The 21,306-nt window shown below is 32.9% G+C and overlaps 1 protein-coding gene across 1 annotated transcript; it reads right to left on the bottom strand.

Annotated features, from left to right (window-relative positions):
- Nucleotides 1–3,358: 3,358 nt before the first annotated feature.
- Nucleotides 3,359–20,645, bottom strand: LOC134263902 (WD repeat-containing protein 97-like). The gene is made up of 12 exons (XM_062746260.1): nucleotides 20,590–20,645; nucleotides 18,268–18,557; nucleotides 17,951–18,106; nucleotides 17,479–17,595; nucleotides 16,988–17,140; nucleotides 13,777–13,900; nucleotides 13,322–13,484; nucleotides 10,638–10,766; nucleotides 10,187–10,362; nucleotides 9,657–9,758; nucleotides 4,351–4,559; nucleotides 3,359–3,454 (listed from the first exon to the last, which is right to left on the bottom strand). The coding sequence occupies exons 2-12, from the start codon at nucleotides 18,535–18,537 to the stop codon at nucleotides 3,359–3,361; spliced, it is 1,695 nt and encodes a 564-aa protein (XP_062602244.1). The 5' UTR covers nucleotides 18,538–18,557; nucleotides 20,590–20,645.
- Nucleotides 20,646–21,306: the final 661 nt, after the last annotated feature.

The raw sequence follows: 21,306 nt of genomic DNA on the forward strand, positions 1-21,306 counted from the left end.
TTCCAGAGATAACATAAGTATGCCATTCTGCTTGTTTTACCAATCCCTAAAAGTTACAACAGGTCATTTTTAAACACAAGAAGCCCAGGGACCACATCGCTCACCTGAGCAATTAGCTATGTACCGGTAAACTAAAAGCAAATATCAGTTCAGTATTGAGAAGTTTAAATATAAAAGTGGGTTCAGGGAGGAAAGGGAGGTGAGTACTGTAAATCACGTTTTATTCACGAGAATTAAATTTTCGCGTAATTACGCGAGACAATGAGCTCGCGAAAATTTAATTCTCACATTTAAGAGTATTCCTTAAGATTATATAGAGGAAAACAACAATTCGTGAAAATTATGTCTCGCTAATAAAGAGTCACTGACTATCTCGCGAAAATAAGGTGTAGCGAAAAAGTGATCTACAGTATTTGAACAAACCTCAATCAATACTTCCTATGGATATGTTTAAATAAATATGATACATACGAGGGGTTATCAAAAAGTTCGTGGACTGATGCTATAAAATAAGTACTATGTAGTGTGTGCTTTCAAAATTTATATGGAAAATAAAACAACAAAAAATAAAGAAATGTTGAAAATTTTAGCCTGATACGTTCATTATTTGCCAAATTATTACAAAATATAAACTACATTATATGACCACCCGGCGCTGTCGTCGTGTATTTTCATGACGTCCGATAACGTCATTGTTTTTTTCATATGTCGCTTCTTCTACCTCATACACTTTTTTGATGAGATTCCCTGGAGCTGAGTAAGGACTTAAACCCGCCTTGTTTATATGACTCTACAATGTCATGAACAGTGGCCTTCAATGAATATAATATTCCAAATGGATTAATACATTGGGAGAGATCCGCGCTTGATTATGCCGGCATATTTTGCTTTTTGGAGTTCAATATCTTCTACGCACGATCAACGTCTTTTTTTGACGTGATTGATTTTTTCACACCTTGACTGCAAATCGACATTAACTGCGTATCCTTTTTTTTCTCTGAATCTTTGTTGACATTAAAAGAAAAGTACTCTGGATGCATATTATTTCTCTGTAGCCAGTTTCAACATATTTTAGGTCTATACCAGATTTTTCAGGGGCAAAACTTTATAGAATGTTGGAAACGGAAACCCCTCCCCCTTTTGACGTCATTTTTAAGGCCTCATTTGTTTGGACATTCCGTGTAAAATTTACAATAAAATTTTATAGAACTTCCAGAATGAAGTGAAAATATCATATTTTATGGAACAATTGTGTCCCGACACATACCTGAATTAACGGGATTTTTTGATGTCAAATGATCATATAAAAAGAGTTTTTCAGTTACACATAGGTCGTTAAAACGTCGTTTTCGAGGTTGCGCCGCCTGGACATACCATTGCTTACAAAAACATTACTAATTTATTAAAAAATAAAATTTATGATTTATGGTTTATTCTTTAGATAGAAAAGATGATGCTAACTAGATATTCTAAAATTCATTGATGTGCCTAAAGCGGTTTTAATTTTATGACGCTAGTCCACGAACTTTTTGATAACCCCTCGTATATAATGGCTTTGCTGTTTATAAGATGAAAAATTTTTATTGATATAGCCCTATATTCCTTGGTATAACTATGATCCACTTTTATGGCTCCTCTATTCTCCTGGTTGGTCATGATTTGAACAAACTTGAATCTACACTACCCAAGGATGCTTACATATAAATATGAAGAATCACAGCTATGATTTTCTTGAGAAGAAGATTCCTAAAGATTTTTCCTCTGTATTCCTATCTTAAACTTTGATACCCGACTGTGGCCCCACCCTACCCCCGGTGGTCATGATTTGAACAAATTTGAATCTACATGTACACTACCTGAGTATGCTTCGATATAACTTTGACCAATCATGGCTTTGCTGTTTTTCAGTAGAATTTTAAAGTTTTCCCCATGTATTCCTATGATAAACTTTGATCCCCAATTGTGGCCCCATCCTACCCCTGGGGGTCATGATTTGAACAAATTCGAATCTACACTACCTGAGGCTGCTTCCACATGAGTTTCATCTTTCCTGGCCCAGTGGTTCTTTAGAAGAAAAATTTTAAAGATTTTTCCTTTGTATTCCTATGTTCAACTTTGACCCCCATCATGGCCCCACCCTACCCCTGGTAATCATGATTTGTACAAACTTGAAGCTACATTACCTGAGGATGCTTCCACATGAGTTTCATATTTCCTGGCCCAGTAGTTCTTGAGAAGAAGATTTTTAAAAGATGCCATTATTTTTCACGTATTCATAATTATCTCCCCTTAGATCATTTTGAACAAACTTGAATCCACTTTACCCACTTTGTGGCTAGTTTGATTGAAATTGGCCCAGTGGTTCTTGAGAAGAAGATGAAAATGTGAAAAGTTTACGATGACAACAACACCAATGAAAACAACGATAGACAATGGAAAACTTTGATCAGAAAAGCTTATTTGGTGAGCTAAAAATTTAATCTCTTTAATTACCGGTAATAGGAACTTTAATAAATGCTGATATTTGTATGCTATTTCTTAATATATAAAAAGCTTTATTGAGGAGTGTATGCATCTTCAAAATAAACTGTCACTGGATCTTTATAAACAACTGGATTCCCTTTATTAACACATTTATGAAGGGTTTTTTTTTTTGCATTTGCCTACAAAATCTGAAATGCCCTTTTTTACTTCAAAATTGAATTTTCACAGATAAAAGAACAAAGTATGTTCCCCTCCAATACATGTAACATCTCCATTAATCTTTATCCTAGCTGTTTGTGAAATATTCCACAATAATAACTTGCACTTCTTTAGGAAAAACAACTTAATCACTTAACAGTTTTGCCTTCCAAACTTCCTTTGACATACATACAAGTAAGTAGCATGTACTTTATACAACAATCAAAATGCTTACAAATGCAATAAATATTATTTCTATTGTTCTGGAGATGTCAATATTTTACCAACTATGGATCTTGCTTCTTAAACAAAACAATGTTTATGATAAGTTTATGATACGTTTATGATAAGTTTAGATCTAAACTGGCCGGGTTGTTTTAACTTCTTCTGTGATATGTCTCAATCCTTCAAACCAATGATTTTCAATTTTTTATGAAAGCTTACTATACAGAAAGAAAAGCAGTTTTCAATAATATGACATATTCTTTTTCCTAATTTATAACAGCAGCTATACTTTAGCTTATATCAATACTGAAAACTGATGAACAGATTTATGTACTGTTGATCTAGACTTCAAGTTAGACTAATATTATTGCAGTGTACTTTATTTAGAACTGTGCAAATCCAGGCATTTTGAAAGAATTAAATAGATGATTCCATAAATACAACTATATACTCAGTGTAGCCTGTAGATTTTACCTTTGCCAGCAGATATAAGTTGATCTTGCTTGGAATTTGCTTTCATGCTTAAAACCCCTTTCACTCCATGAGCCTGCAAAAAAATATATATATACATGTCTATAAAACTTGTAATTATTTATTGTTGCTGTTTTCTGCCTATAACCAAATACAGAATTGATTTGAATGATGTACATTATTGTGTACAAGCATGCAGGCACATGTATACAAGGGGAACCTGCAATGTTTTGATGTCACAAGACTATATACAAGATGGTAATCGATGGAAATGAAAACATAATAATATATGGCAGTGGAAAATTTAAAAAGTAAATATGATTTGGAGTTTTTATCATGTTAAATGCAAATTTAAAGGAATATATAGTGAAACTTAAATTGTCTAATCTGGGTGTTGTAATTCTGAATTCTTGTCTAATACAATGTAAACCAATTAAGTCACTTTCAGTTAATTCAGTTATTATTGGGACTGCTGCCTATTCAAGCCAATTTCTTAAGAACCTAAGTGGTGTTCTGATTACACAAGTTTACTGTACTGCCCAAAAAAATTGTCAGAGGGCTTCATGAAATGTCTATGTGACAAGCCTGTGTTATTTATACATATCATATACACACTCACAAAACTAAAAGAACACTTCTGAAATTAAATTATTGTCTTTTCAAAATATGAATTCTTTTTAGTAATTTCAAGAACATATCAAGTACAAAAGAATTAATATTTAGACAACCCTCCCCCTAGCATGCAAAATACATCAAATCAAATGACACAGTGAGACATAATATATTTTGTTCTTGATATTTGTATAGATCTGAAAGATGTATCAAAGAAGTTTTGACAATCTCATGAACAGCATTGTAAAGCAAAAAGTGCAATAAAAGAGCATGCATCAACCATATCGTTATTATATTTCACTATGAACTTTAAAAAAATCTGTGTTAAATGAATTATAATCATTAAATATGAAAACTTACATCAATACTAAAAATAACTTTTCCATCATCCCAATCAAACACACAGATGTGGCCATCCTTCCTTCCACCCAGCAGAATGGTTTTAGCCCGGCTGGTCTGGGAACTATTGTCGCCTATCGTGTTTGTTGCTAACCCTCGTTTGAATGCTGCCCAGGCATCAGCCTTGAAGTCTGGGACATACTCATACACCAGAAGATAGTTACAAGCCTCTGAAGAGCCATGATCAGAAAACCAAAGGTCAGTATAATGTTTGAAGCTCTATGTTTATATAGACTGCTTACCAAATATGCAAAAGAGCAATCATGAAAACCAGGCTATAGACCTGATCATGTGACCAACCCACTTCATAGTAGTGTGAAGTTTTTAACCTTATTTCTTTGTTGTATTACATGTATTTTAATATCTTCTTGTGTTGCATTTAATCAAGTTGATTTGTTTATCTCCTAGAGTTTTTAAATTTTTTCAATTTTCTACATGTATATAAATTTCATATAACAAAATGCCTAAAAGTTATATGACCTATGACTGGTAGATAAATGAACCTAAAGGTTAACTAACTTTAATTTGGCAGATATTTCATTTAATTTTATTTATTCATTTAATATTCATTGGTGATGTTGTTGCTGCTGGTCGATTGATGTGGAGAGACAAAGAAAAATCTCAATTAGTTAAAGAATTTACAAATAATTTCATAAGATGATGATAAAGGTTTCATAACTTGTGCTGGCTGTTTACTTAAGTTTTCCTACAATTCAAGTCCTTAGCTTTTTCTTTGCCAATAGATACTGAGGCTTTACAACCAATCAAAAAGAATCAATTTTTAAAATGTACCGTATAAGATTGGAAGACAAATATTTTCATACAAATTAATTTAAAATCATTTAGATTAACACCACAGTATTTTTATTGGATAATATATAAGCAAAAAAGAGGGAAAAGACATTACTTTCTCATTGCTTATTTTATACCGTTGAAAATTACTTTTTTTTTTTATATAATTTGAAGACTATTTATACTTGTGTAACTGTCTGTCTGGAATGAGAAAATCACTAAAATGATTTGATATTGAAAATAAGAAGTGTTATTAACAATATGTTCTTGTTTACAAATATTATAAGCTTGTGAAATTAGTATATCTTATATTTCCTTTTATTTCAATACAAATATAGGTATTTTTTAATGTATTATATGTCTTAATTTGTTGAATATGCTATTTACAAAGGAAACATGATTTTTGTCTTATGCAATGATCAAAGGAAATTTTTAACAAGAGGCCCAGGGGCCACAGCGCTCACCTGAGCACATCAGGCTTGAATTTACTCCACCCCCCCTCCAGGCGTTCATCATTTGAACAAACTAGAATCTACACTACCTGAGGATGATTCCATATAAATATCACTAATCATAGCTTTGAAGTACTTGAAAAGAAGATTTTAAAAGGTTTCCCTATATATCCCTATGTAAAACTTGGGTCGGCCATTTTGGACCCACCCTAGCCCCAGGGGTCATGATTTGACCAAACTTGAATCTACACTACCTGAGGATGATACCACTTGATAGTTTCCTCTTTCCTGGCCCAGTGGTTCTGGAGAAGAAGATTTTTGAAGATTTTTCCTATATATTCCTAAGTAAAACTTGGGTCGGCCATTTTGGCCCCACCTTTGCCCCTGGGGTCATGATTTGAACAAACTTGAATCTACACTATCTGAGGATGATTCCACATGAGTTTCATCTTTCCTGGCCCAGTGGTTCTGGAGAAGATGATTTTTAAAGATTTTTCCTATATATTCCTATGTAAAACTTGGGTCGGCCATTTTGGCCCCACCCTTGCCCCGGGGGTCATGATTTGAACAAACTTGAATCTACACTACCTGAGGATGATTCCACATGAGTTTCATCTTTCTTTGGCCAGTGGTTCTGGAGGAGATTTTTTTCCTATATATTCCTATGTAAAACTTGGATCGGCCATTTTGGCCCCACCCTAGCCCCGGGGGGTCATGATTTGAACAAACTTGAATCTGCACTACCTAAGGATGATTCCAAATAAGTTTCATCTTTCCTGGCCCAGTGGTACTGGAGAAGAAGATTTTTTAAAGATTTTTCCTATATATTCCTATGTAAAACTTGGGTCGGCCATTCTGGCCCCACCCTTGCCCCGGGGGTCATGATTTGAACAAAATTGAATCTACACTACCTGAGGATGATTCCACATGAGTTTCATCTTTCTTTGGCCAGTGGTTCTGGAGAAGAAGATTTTTTAAAAATTCCATTAATTTTTAACAAATTCATGATTATCTCCCCTTGGAAAAGGGCGTGGCCCTTCATTTGAACAAATTTGAATCCCCTTCACCCAAGGATACTTTGTGCCAAGTTTGGCTGAAATTGGCCCAGTGGCAGAGCTGCCAACATTCTGAAATGACAAATAGTAAGGCGGGGTCTAGGGACCACCTAGGCCCCCTGCCGCTGAAGATGTTTTGTAAATGGACATGCAATCTGAGGCATGTTTCCATTTTGTTTACTTTAAAACATTGACATGAATGTGATCGGCCTTCTAAAACCGAAACGATGATACAAGCGAGCGTTGTAAGAATTATGAATATATTATAATAGTAGAAACTATATAGGCTGCCAGCTATGAAAATACCGGTATTATAAACTTTGAACAAGAAAAACTGAAATCGGAATAATATAAAGAGAAATCGTAAGGCGTATTTTAGACGCTGATTTCGTACACCTTACGCCAAAATCGTAAGGGTTGGCAGCTCTGCAGTGGTTCTTGAAAAGAAGATGAAAATGTGAAAAGTTTACAACGACGACAACAACAACGACAACGACAGACGACGGACAAATTTTGATCAGAAAAGCTCACTTGAGCCTTCGGCTCAGGTGAGCTAAAAAGCAGTTTTGAAGGATTGAAGACACTGATGCTTCAGTGGTACTATCTATTCTTTTTAAGCCTCGATTTGCATGTACACCTATTTGTATTGATAAATTTATTGTTATATACAGGCATGTATTCTTTATAATTAAGATACAACTATGAGGTGTAAAAATCCTCAATAGATAAGAATGCATGCACTCTACATTACATAATGCATCCTAAAGTGGATGAAATGTATTCAAAATGTGTAAATTTGTTGATTGCAATGATTCAATCCAGTGTACCCTTCTCATGACAAATATGTATTACTAAGTGAATTTCACAAAAATCAGTGTTATAATTATCAATTTGAAATTAAAAGTCCTGCATATACTGAATTTGTAAGTCAAATGAAAAACCAGATCAGAACCTTATATCCTCCCACATTCTTTGATGTTTTAATAATTTTTGCTCTCTGTTTTAAATACTGTTCAAAATTGTAAGCTTGGTTTTTAAGAAAACAATTTTACACAAATTTTGCTTTTTGTGAAATTTAACTGACTTAACAAACATTCCTGAATTTAAAACCTTAATTCTGTGTCCATATATATTTACATGTACTGAATTTAAGGTGTTTTTTTTTTTTTTAAAAACTATAACAGTATTTGTTTTTTGTTTTTTTTTTATCATATACAGTGCAATCTCAAAAACTGAGAATTAAAAAAGATCTCATTTTAGATTTGTTTTCATAAAGACCAAGTGATATTTATAAATTTATAGTAACTGCTATATGCTGATGGATTAATTTTCTTTAACTCATTCTAAAGACTAAAAAAATATAAATACTAAGTACATGCTATAAAAGAAAAGAAATAAAATCATTTTGGGTTAGAAGTGAGTAGAGGTTTATGCTGGATTGTTACTGTACAGAGGGTGGAGGCATATATTAGCTGGAGTTGGGATACCTGCTATTAAAAAGGGGTGATGTTAGCTTATTATACAATTCAAGCAGATGGTTAATTTTTAACTTAAGGTTTTCTGACTATATTAGGCACTTCACAGACAAGTGACTGTGTGCTGAGGCATAAATATATCAAAACACAAAATAAAACTCATTTTTCCCATTTAAAAACCAGAAAATATTGCATTCTAGGCCATCCTTTAAAAATTTTTTTTTGTCTTCTCCCGACCAACTGGTTAAAAATGGTTTGACATAAAACTTTTTTTAACCTGCAAGAATTTTTTTAAAATTATTTTTTTTTTCACAGAATTTTCTTATCTTATCAACAAGTATGTCATTTTTTTTTTTGAAAAAAAAATTTAAAAATTTTCCTACCTTCCAACATTTTTTTTTTACCTTAGTCGGGATATGGCAAACAAACAATTTTTTTAATTAAAGATGGCTTTAGGTACCTTTTTCAAATGTGTATTTAAATGGGAAAAATAATTTTTTTAGACTTCAATTCTAACTATGGGCTGCATTCAATACAATCTGGGTAGGTTTAGGTGAAAACATACATTAATATAAACTGTGGCATGCAAAAGACAAAGGTGAATCTGAAATTACGAAATATGTAACAACAAAAAAAATTAAGAATTAAAAGAGAAATACATGTTAGAAATCAACTTATATAACTGCACAAAAATCTTTTCTAATTGTGCTCTATCTAATTAATTAGTGAAGGTGATTAGAATCCAGTAGGGGTTTGTGCTCTATAGGATTCAACATTCAAAAATATCTAACAGAAACTTATTTTCAAAATCTTAATTTTAGTGGTATAATGCATAATATAGGTTTCTAGCTGATTATATAGTTTTATGAAATTTACATTCTTTTCTAGTGTTTTTTTTTTTAATTTATTTTTTATTTTTTACCTTTAATTGGCATCAAAATGAACTTCCAAAATGTTCATGAATTAATGCTTTAAAATATCACCTTCTAGCCTTATTAAAACTACCGGGGGTAATCTTTTGGCATATATATTATACATGTATTAACACTTTTCTGAATTTGCTAATTTTGAAGTTAATTTAGAATAGTTCTTTAAGAAAACTGCATTTAAGCCAAAAAGGAAAAAGACCCCAAAATACATAATTTTTTCCCCTTTCAGTCATAATGGGTTTGAACCAAATTCAATGTACCTGAGAGTTAAGGGTATACATGTATTAAACATTTATTAAGGAAGGTCAATGCATAAAATCAGGTAGACAAAAAATGGCCGTTTTGTCATCCATGTGACTTGATCATGCATGTGTAGTGTTGATATTAAGTAGCTACAACAGAACTAGATATTAATAAATTCTAAATTACTCAATATAAAGTAGAGTAAAAAAAAAAATTTTGTAATATGTAAGTTTCATATTATATAAAATTAACACCGAGTCCAAATTCCTATCTCCTGTCCAGAACTTGCATAAACAATTAGCTGAATTAAGTTATACAAACCCCTGGGGTTCTGAATTTTCCAGGTTTTCTCAATTCTGACAGGATTGATTTTTGTACAGCATTTCAGGATATCTCCATTGTTCAGAACAACAAATAATTTCTCTGAAAAAGATAACATTGAAATTCTAACAAGATTAACTTTTGCTTTAGAGCTTCATGTATCTCCATTGTTCAGAACGGTAAATAATTTCTAAAAGCTAGCTGTATAATCATTCTAAGAAATGGAAGGATGGAGCATGAAAATGATAAATGCTTTGGTCACAATAAAAGACATTTTTTTTTTCTAAATACATGAACTTGCAGCTGCAGTTACACTAGGATTGAAGTAAAAATTTGTAGTTATTAAACAGCATGAAAGTCATAATAAGATTACTAAAATGTATAACTGTATCATTAATTTATAAAAAGGAAATAAAAAATCTTATTTCTTGAACATTCCATCTAGTGAGAAGAAAAGGTCTCATCAACTTGAACATCCAATTTCTTGGAAGTAAATGTGCAAAGAAACAAAAATTTCAAAGATAGTTTACCTTCATTGATTGCATAAGCTGCGTCTACGATGCCCTTGGCTGGGTCCAGCAGTAGGGTGGTCAGGACCTCCCCATTAGGAGGGGTGATGAGGCGGACACTACTGTCCCTGCTCACCACCAGGGACCGAATCGGGTGGTGGGGGTGACTTGTCTGTTTGATGGCTACCACTCTTTGTCTGTGTAAAATTTTACTCCATTTCATTTCATTAATGAAAGAATTTCATGTAAGATAAAAATAAAATCTTGACAAAGACCTCTTGTGACATGCAATTTTTCCAGGTCTGTGAATAATTTGAAGTGATCGAGTTAATAGGTTTAAACTGGTTTTTCTTTATGTGTTTGAGCTCTCAATATCTTGTTTCCTTGGATATCTAGATCTTTCTGACCACCCATTTATATTTCAGATAATGAGGTTTTACTTAATTATTACTGTATAGCTATGGTATATTACCCAATTGAAGTATGAATGCTGAACAAGTGCTGAATTCTCCATAAGTCCACTGTTTTCCAAGAGTAAGTAAAGAATACAAAGTAATTCAGCTCTGTCGACATTCCAATGGCTGGTGCATCTAACTTAGCTCTGTAATAAGAAATAATGACTTTCATTTCCCATAAGCAATATTACGCTATTCAGATATATTTCGTTGACTACTTCTTTGTTTAAAGTCTATGCAAATTTTCATATAATTTTTTTTTCACTTCATTATCAGTGCATGTACTTTCTAATCTACCCCATCTTCAGCACTCATATATTACAAATCATTGGGGGGGGGGGGGGAGTCAAACAAATGTAATGAAAAAGGATAATTTTATACCCAACTTTAGGATATAGAGATCTTAAATTCTGAAACTCAAGGAATTTCTTTTGAATTCAATTTGTTATTGTGAGCCTTATTATAAACAAACAAGAGGCCCATGGGCCTTATAGGTCACCTGAGCATTATGCAACAACTTTCCAGTGAATAAATTTAATTCATCATAACAATACACTTAGCAGTTGCTTAGTTTGTTTACTTAATACCCATACACAAGGTAGGGGAACAAAAATGCATTTCAACTAATCAGTTATATTCAGCAATAATCAGTAGTGCTCCTACCACACATGAACCCCTGACCCTTAGGCCTTGATATTTGATTAATACCAAGGAGCAGATTTCAAACCATTCATTCATTTTCAGTATATAAGTACACCCCCCCCCCCCATGGTACCCCTGACCCTGGGGCCTTGAAATTCACAATTCTGGAAGATTAGGGCCCTTGTAGATCATAACTATATAGGTAGTTCATCTGCTTAATACCCTAGAGCAGAGAAGAAAATTTTTAAAGATTAAATGAATTTTCACTATTATATAATCTATAGAGCCCCGCCCTAACACCAAAACCCCTGACCCTGGGGCCATAAAATTCATAATTTTGCTAGAGGCACTCTTGCTCATCATAACTATGCACTTAGTTAGTTTATTTAATACCCAGGAGCAATGAAGAAGATTTTCAAAGAATTCCTGTATTTTCACTATATAATCAATAGAGCCCCGCCCTAACACTAGAACCCCTGACTCTGGGGCCATAAAATTCACAATTTTGGAAGAGGCACTCTTGTTCATCATAACTATGTACTTAGTTAGTTTATTTAATACCAAGGAGCAGAGAAGAAGATTTTCAAAGAATTCATGTATTTTAACTACATAATCTATAGAGCCCCGCCATAGCACTAGAACCCCTGACCCTGGGACCATAAAATTCACAATTTTGGAAGAGGCACTCTTGCTCATCATAACTATGCACTTAGTTAGTGTATTTAATACCCAGGAGCAGAGAAGAAGATTTTCAAAGAATTCATGTATTTTCACTATATAATCAATAGAGCCCCCCCCCCCCCCTAATACCAGAACCCCTAATCCTGGGGCCATAAAATTCACAATTTTGGTAGAGGCACTCTTGCTCACCATAACTAGGCACTTAGTTAGTTTATTTAATACCCAGGAGCAGAGAAGAAGATTTTCAAAGAATTCCTGTATTTTCACTATATAATCAATAGAGCCCCGCCCTAACACTAGAACCCCTGACCCTGGGGCCATAAAATTCATAATTTTAGTAGAGGCACTCTTGCTCATCATAACTATGTACTTAGTTAGTTTATTTAATGTTCAAATGTTAACGCACAACGCACGACGCACAACGACGGACGAAAACGGATAGCAATAGGTCACCTGAGTTTACTCAGGTGACCTAAAAAAGGTCAATTGTTTATCAAAAACATCCCCTGGGTTGCATTGAAATTAAATGCATGCACTGAAAAACATTGTCAACAGAATTGTCCATGAAGTAGGTTGTCTATAGCCATATTGTCCAAGAATTATTTTGTCTACATATCGAATAAGAATAAGATGCCAGACAAGTGTACTTTTCTCAAGAGAAAAGTTACCACACTGTCCACAGAGAAAGTAGATTGGTTGACCGTTCAATCATGGCAGTAGTAAACAGGTAAAAAAGTAATTATGAGAAGAAACGATTGGTTTACAGCAGAATTATGACTGTAGAAAGATGATTTAAGTATAATTATTATATAAATCAATTGGTTTACCTTAAATTTTGACAGAAATAGACTGCTTTACAACACATTTGGACATTTAATAGAGGCAGGAGAAGGTTGATTTACAGTGTCACTATGACAGAAGATGTTGGTATACCATAGGTTTTTTTAAGGAATCACTGTCTAGTTTGTTGGGTATGCCAAGGCATCAATGATAGTTGGAAACATGGGATAATTCGCATAATGGGCAAAGCCTGTTATGCATAAATTATCCCACATTTCCAACTGTCATTGATGTGCCTGACATACCCACCAGACTAGACAGTGATTCCTTATAAATACATGTAAATGTGAAATAAAAATTGTAAATAAAGATTTTAAAAATGTTCTCTAATAGATTTAAATTACAAAAGGCCTCCCATGTCAATTTCAATAGTCCCCGCCCACTGACATCAGACAAAGACAGATGCACAAGATCTACATGCATATTAGGGCCTCCTTAGCTCCTGACCTTTTGCTTTGTGAAATTTACATTCCGGTTGAATTATCAAGAAACCAACAAACAGAGCAAGTAGAAGTGGAAATATTATGTGATAACCTACCTGTCCACCTCATCACAGGAATCCAGGTTCCAGACTCTGACAGTACAATCATGACTGGCTGATATAATGGCAGGGCCATCCGGATACACACACAATACAGAAATAGCCCTGGTGTGCCCCACAAACACCATCTTTAGGTACCACTCATTGTCCCACACTTTGACTGTATATAATAAAGGTGAATGAAATTAAGGGTTCAAAGTTCAAAGACACATATCATAATGTTTTGACCATGGTAATAAGAAGTTTCAGAAATTTAAGTCCCATCTTAATTTTGTTTGAATGAAATTGGGAGCTTAATTACTTTTAGTGTACATATTACATTTTAGCTAGATTATGGAGAAAATAATAGTAGGCTGGAATATAATGCAAGAATGGCACATGCATTGTTTGAATATTATTACATAAAATTAAAATTATATAATTTAGTTTGATGTTAAGGTGTCACTACTTACTGGATCCATCTTTAGCTCCAGTGATTAAATACTTCAGTGGATTAAAAAATGTCATCCCTGTTATCATTCGCTCATGGAGATCTTTTTTCATCGTGAGTTGATTTCCCGCAAATACATTGTAAACCTGAATAATAAAATTTTTAATTTGATTTAAAACATATTTGTTCTGAAATGTAGACACTACTATTTTTTGGGCTAAATGTTTCATTTGCATTTTGTCTACAAGTCAGTTAGGTATACAAAAAGAGTATTAATAGTGAAATTGCCTAATCTAGATATTGTGTATTCCAAAATCTTGAATAATAAGATAAATTAAACTTTCAAGTCCCTTTTACACCCATTCTCAATATAAGGGCACAAATGCCTCTCTGATTTTTTAAAAAATGAAGTTTAAGATAACAATTTTTCTATCAATTACCTTTGAAAGAAAGTATCTTAAGATTTTGTTACAAGTTTTCTTTTCATCAAATTTTAATACATGGACGTTGAAGTAGGGGATGATTTTATTCAGGAATGTAGCTGGAAATGTACGTTACTCTTTCTGCAATGTCCAAAAAGGTCGACAGAAAAAAATGTAATCATTAAAATCACAATTGGAATATCTCATCTTAACACCAGCACATCCTACCAACTCTGTCAGCAATATATTCTCTCGGCATACGAACGTGCGTTTGATTTTTCCTTTCAAAAAACAAAGGTTACTTTTTGATCCAGATGTATAAAAACAATTTTATAAAATATATTTTAAATTCTTCTCTCTGTTTTGTTTAGAGGGATCAGTTTGGAATCTTGCCATTTTCTATAGATACTGGAACTTAACATGTACATGTAGTAAAATTCTATTTTGTAGTTACTGTCTTTTTTAACATATATCCATGTCGATTTAGAAAACTACATAAATATAACGTACATTTCATGATTTATTTCTGTTTGATAAAAAGCTTAAAATTCATCTGAAAAATTATCGTTTTGTTTCAGTTTATTCCAAAATAGATTCTCTATGTAATCACATAGTGTTATATGTCACAATGACCACTATAAAGACACGATTGCCCCAGAATATGAGTAGGTAACGTACATTTCAAACTTGTAATAATATGTACCGGTAAGTAAATATTGGGGGAAAAAAGCAATTATCGACATAAAAATCATTACAATGAAGCGTTTAAACGCAGTAATATAAGAAATCATAATGTAACAAATGAGGTTATTTGTCATCAACTACATGAATGTCACGTCTCTTCGGTAACGTTCATTTCACATATTATTAGGGAGTCCCCTCCACCTCAGATCAACCATTCTTTTGTGCTGTTCCGCTGAAGTTAACCCCTTAACCTAATTACTTCTACCTGTGGGCAAGGGTACAGACAAAAACAAATAGGAGTAAGACATATTTTGCTATGATCCAAAAAACTCGTGTTTGGCCATTGAAACTTAACATAAATGATCAAAATCTATTCCGAATATATCCATCCACAGTCTTGTTAACAATTTCATTTAGTATGCTGCAACATCGTTTGTCTAAACATAAACATACGTGCTTTTTAGCAGATCTGGAAAAATATAACCAAAATTAAATGCAATGATTCAAACAAAACTGATTATTGTGTGCCTTTCAGTATTTGAAATGTACGTGACCGTCTTGTGTTTTTGGTTTTTTTTACCAATTATATGCCTATGCATACCTTGTTTTAAATTATCAAAAACAATTAACTAAATGAATATTGACGAAAAGTCGCATATTAAAAGTAAACAAACTGCAAAAAGGTTGCCAAAGATGAATTTAAGACGCTTAGAAATAAATTTTCTAGCACGTGATAACAGTCTACCACATTTACGAGGATTGGGGGTGCATTTAGATGGCTTTATATGGTCAGTTGTCAAATGGATTGTAACGATAACTTTGTTTCGCTCGTGTAAACGCAATTCATTGACCAAATTTTTAAAAAAAAATGTCAGTTAGAAATACGCAAAATGTAGTTACCATACGTAACGTACATTTCAAATATAAAAATAAATTCTCTTCCACAAGCGTACGTTACACACGCAATATTTTGATAGTATTTGAACTTGCATATCATAAGAAATGCATCATACAGGTTTCGAATTCAGAAATATATATCAGGTATCAAAATTATACTACATATAAATGACCTTAATATCAATTTTTTCCTCAGTAGAAACGTTTCTTTTCATTAATTTTGGGATTTAGACGACCTCCAACCTTTGAACTTTTCTTTGTGTACACATTCGAGTGTGTGAAAGTATGAGAATACATGAAAATTCGTGCGAGATTCACTTAATTCGAATTTCATGGTAACGTACTTTTAGTCACGTACATTTCGAATGACCATTTTTCATGTAAAAAATAATTTTTAATTGTGTTAACCAAAACGTCTTTGCCAGTTTACAGGGTGCATGGGGTTGCTTACTCAGAGTCGTCTCATATTTTCTACTTAATATATATTCTTCATGGAAGAATATAGTGTAACGTACATTTCTTTCTTATCTCTACGATTGAAAATGTTTTTCATTCCGTAAACATATTTATAAAAGTTGCTCAAATTGTTTAATTTCATGTTACATTATCTAAGTATGAGTAAATAATCCTTTGAAATTTCAAATTTAGCCCATCAATAAATAAAGGAGAAAAAAAACTATCAGGTTTATAATCTTTGTGTTTGCTTGTAATGTGGTTGAAATAGAATTAAGTGACAGGGACATTGCACAATAAAAATGATTTATTATCACAAAGAAAATGTAATTATTGTTATAAAAAGAAATATATATGATACAAGGGTTAACTTATTAGAAAATTTTTACTTGAGAATCAAAACTGCAAATTACACAGAGGGGATTCAGCACAATATTTGCCTCGGCGACAGTAACGTACATTTCAAATACGCTACTATATTTGAATTTGGAGCTCCTTAAATACCCTTTCAGATCGATAATTATATGAATTATTATTCATTGTTATATGACTATTCATAATGTTGATTTGAAAATTACATCAGTGGTATTTCTTCTAAATGAAAATGAGGTGACATTATTTGAGCCCTTATATTGAGAATGGGTGTTTAGTAATTTCAATTGTTTGGAATATTGTTTAATCCAGAATGTTATCTAATTCCTTTGGACCAGTGGTGGCCAAGTTTTACTGTATTTCTAACCAAATTTTTCTTTTAACCACTTTTACTTGACCACTTACCACAACATCTTTGCCATGAGACAGGTAACAGCGCTGCTGACGGCTGGCAGTTTCTTCCAAAACAAGATGAGAGAAAGCATTGTCGGCTGTGAATACTATTTTGTTCATCTTTCGAGGTATAAGATGTCTTGCACCATACCGGAAAGCCCAACACTACAGAAAAAAATGGTGAAATTATATGCCACAAGTGATAAAATTAAGACTGATCATGTTCTGACTTAATTTATAAAGATTTAGGTGCATATGACAAATTCAGATCATGAAAACATGAAAAGAAAGATAACTCGGGAAATTCTAATACATTAACAGGCACTTGGTATCACAAAGCACAGATACACAGTTCTTTGATTTTCAATCCCCAACACCAAAAGTACAGATGTTTTACATTAAATTCAATCTGCTAGCAAGCTGGACTGTAAACAGGAAGAACCTAAACAACATTTCCTTACAGAAGACTTTAAATGACAGCTTTTAAAATGTTTTATACTAACCACAAAATACCCTGGTCCAAATGTTACAAATTCCATTGTGTTGTGGTTATACTTGGCTAAATTTATTTTGCATGGATTTCTTGCTTGAGAGATGATTTCAAAGTCTTTATTCATCAGCTTGAAAGTAAACAAAAAAAAATTGAATAAATTGAAATACTGGTAGATGATTTTTCTTAGCTACAGCTATATTATGAAGTCAACTATTTCAAAAAGTCTAGAATCAATTCAAGAATAAATTAAAATACCGGTAGATGCTTTTTCTTAGCTACAGCTATATTATGAAGTCAACTATTTCAAAAAGTCTAGAATCAATTCAAGAATTTCAAAAACCTAAACAAACACAGTAGAGACTATCAATCACCATGCATAAACATCTTTTTTTAAGCAGAAAGGTATGCGTTTAGGACAAACATTGAATTTATAAAAATAAAATCAATTCATATGAGGAAAATATTAACTATAATGCTCTTACGAAAAGTTCATCATCTCCTTTGGTGAATCCTACAAACTGGTCAGAGTGGGAACAATATATGATTGTGTCCATTGTTTCTTCTGGAATGTACGTAGCCTTTTTGCGGCCATCCTCCAAAAAAATGGTTACATTCCCTCCATCTGTGGTCAGGTATTCCTAAAAAATATGATAAAATTCTGTACAAAAACTCTTCAAAAACTCCATACATAGATTCTATTGTAGAGAATGTTTTACCAAGCCACAAATATTGAATTAACTTTAAATCAAACACTAAACACAAGACATGAAAATATACATAAGAGAATGTTTCAGCTTACTTTTCTATCCTTCATAAAGGCTACTGATTTAATAGAGTGGTCATGGTTAAGTTTGCGCAGGTGGTGAATTCCATGAGACACATTTTTATTCTTCAAGTCAGACTCCTTTACGGCATCTATCGTCTTTCTGATGGACTTCCGTAGTATGTCCCAATGACCGAGGGCTTTCCTCTTCTCCTCAGATTTGCGGCGTTCAATGAGTATTGTCAATTGTTTACTGATAGGTTCCTCTTCCTCGGTGGGATCACTCAAAAGACGACTGATCTCCATTTCTTCCTAGTTTATACTACCTACAAATTCAGTGCTTAATTAGATGCATTGGGTTTTTTTCTCTTCCCAAGGGAAGCAAATCAAGCTTTGCTGTAGTTCAAAGGAGCACAGTTTCATTGATATTTCTTAATTGAAAATGTGCCATTTTTGCATTTTATACTGTTACTGTGTCATAATATAATAATTTAATTTTGTTTGTATTCTAGTCTCTCATTGGTTGATTTCCAAAACGAAACGCAAATTATTTCTTAATAACCTGGTTTGGTATGGGGACACACCCCCTTGACAACCATTTGAATCATCTGTATCCATGCAAACCCCTCATTTCCAGTCCTTGGGATTTATGGAAAATCCCAGATTTAATAAATGTACCTTTAACGTCAAACAGTAGCTCGATCTTACCTCATGTAAACAAACATCATGGCTGCTAGATCTGTGTATCAGTTATTACCTCCCCTTGTTAACCATCACTTTCATTACTAGGGATGTATTATTGAGTGCATGACAAATTTGAACTCATAAAAAGCAGCATAATTTTACACCCACAGTTGTTTAATTATTTTAAAATTAAATTATAAGGAATGACTCTAATTCTTGGCCAAATTAGTCAAGTATAACCTGGTTTGGGTCATTTTACGCTTTTTTATAATCCACTTCGCAGATTATAAAGTGTAAACTGGCCCAAACCAGGTTATATCGAATATTTGGCCAAGAATTAGAGTCATTCCTTAAATAAGCAACCAATATTACACCTTTTTTTAAATCTAAGAATGGCTCAATCTTGAAGAGTATATTAATCAATCTGGTACAATCAGTGCATTTAACTTAAAATTGTAACTTGAATTACATATATAACTTTATTCAGCTACCCAATGTTGCTTTATTTAGCATCTTTCAGGTTTGAAATGAAAACAATCCATGAAGAAATAACTTATTTTCATGATGAGTCTCTTTTGATGCATTAGCAATTTAAATTCTAAAAGTTATTTATGATCAAACAGTTAATTCTTGACAGAAATAACACAGAAGACCAATTCTCAGGTTAACTTAGCATGATATAATTGATAGGCAATATAAATTCAGCATCTGAGCTAGCTGCAGATCTGTAGCTCTCCGAAAAAAATTATTGATAGACCGGAGAGCTACAGAGCCACCCATTGAAAAAAACTGTATATTTATAGCGCACAAAAAAATGCGCTCTGTTCTCGATTTATTTCTCCATATTTTTAAAGCTGTAATCTCAAAATATTACTAACCGTGTGTTCCTAACATATTCTTTGACTCTTTCCACAAGAAAACATTCCTCATAATTGTTGTTAATAGTCCTCCTAACCCTGATATTGCAGTCATCGGACATTTCGCTTATTTATACCGCCATTTTGGTTTCAAAGATAATTCGGTCCAATATGCTTCGTTCAGATGTCAACTACGAGAGAACTTGATAGAGAGAGTAATTTTTTGAAATCTTCCATTTTTTGCAATTGAGGTAAGAATTTGGAAATATTAATCGAGAACCGAGCTCACTTTTTTATGCGCAATAAATATACAGTTTTTTCAATGGGTGGCACTGTAGCTCTCCGGTCTATCAATAATATTTTTCGGAGAGCTACAGATCTGCAGCTATATCTGAGCTCAATGACCTTTCATGATTGTTTGTTTGATAGTCTGTCAGTTCATTTTTTGACCAAATAAGTAAATCTCCATATAGATTTGTCTGACTGAACAATTTTCTTTTCATATCATAATTGAATACTGTGAATAAGAAAAAAAAAACACAATAGAATTTACCAACACAGGAATACATGCTATCCAAACTTGCAGTGTTTTGGTATAAATTAAAGGCAAAGTTGAGAAAACTTGAATTCAATTATGCAAATATAGTATATCAAATAACTATAAGCATAATTATGTGAATAAACTAGACCTGTGATCATTATTGATCATGTTGATTATCACCCCGATATAATAAAACCTGTTAAATTATCACACAAAAGCATGATTTGTTCTCTATGAAATAATCAATAATGATGTGTTTAAGAAAAATATAGGTACCTTGGAGCTATCTTTTTAAAAACATAAGAATAAACTGTTTTTCTAATCCGCGGAAATATCTATTATTTGATATTGTTGATAGTCACCATGGAGTGCAGAATTCGCGGGAATTACGCAATTAAGTTGTACGTACAATCAGTCGAACTAAACCCAATGTCTTCAAAATACAAATTATACTTTTACGATTAATTTGGTTACCTTATTGTCTTCCTCGTTTAATATAAGAATCTTTTTTTACGATTTTTTTATTTGGCGAATGACTCATGAAGACTTGAACATAGGGAAAATATCGAAGTGTAGACTGCAGGGCTTGCCTGTCTGATCCTCGATATGCAGACGTTTCGTACGAATGAGACAGGAACTGCCAGTGAGTTTAATCGTCGTGTACCCTAAATTCGTCCCACTCTCTACATTCGGTACCCATACATTCACGTGTCTGAGAGAGGAACGAACGACAACTCTGCATAGGCGATTGAATTCGTCCATACCCTAAAATCGTCCCCAAACTTCTCGAGACCAGCACGTTTCGTATTGTGAATCGATGACGTCATTTTTAATTGTTATGAGTAGTAAACACAATGATGCAACTGTTTCAGCATTTATTTTTTTTTAGAATTTCAGGCCAACCAGAAAAATTTTTTTTTTCTCGCCTGAAAAAGTTGACAAGCAAAAAAAAAAAAAAAAAAAAAAAAGGTTTGGGGGGGGCCATTCAAGAAA

Source organism: Saccostrea cucullata, unplaced genomic scaffold (assembly GCF_032062105.1).
Source record: "Saccostrea cucullata isolate Sc308-1 unplaced genomic scaffold, CSIRO_AGI_Scuc_v1 ctg11281, whole genome shotgun sequence".
Taxonomy (NCBI): domain Eukaryota; kingdom Metazoa; phylum Mollusca; class Bivalvia; order Ostreida; family Ostreidae; genus Saccostrea; species Saccostrea cuccullata.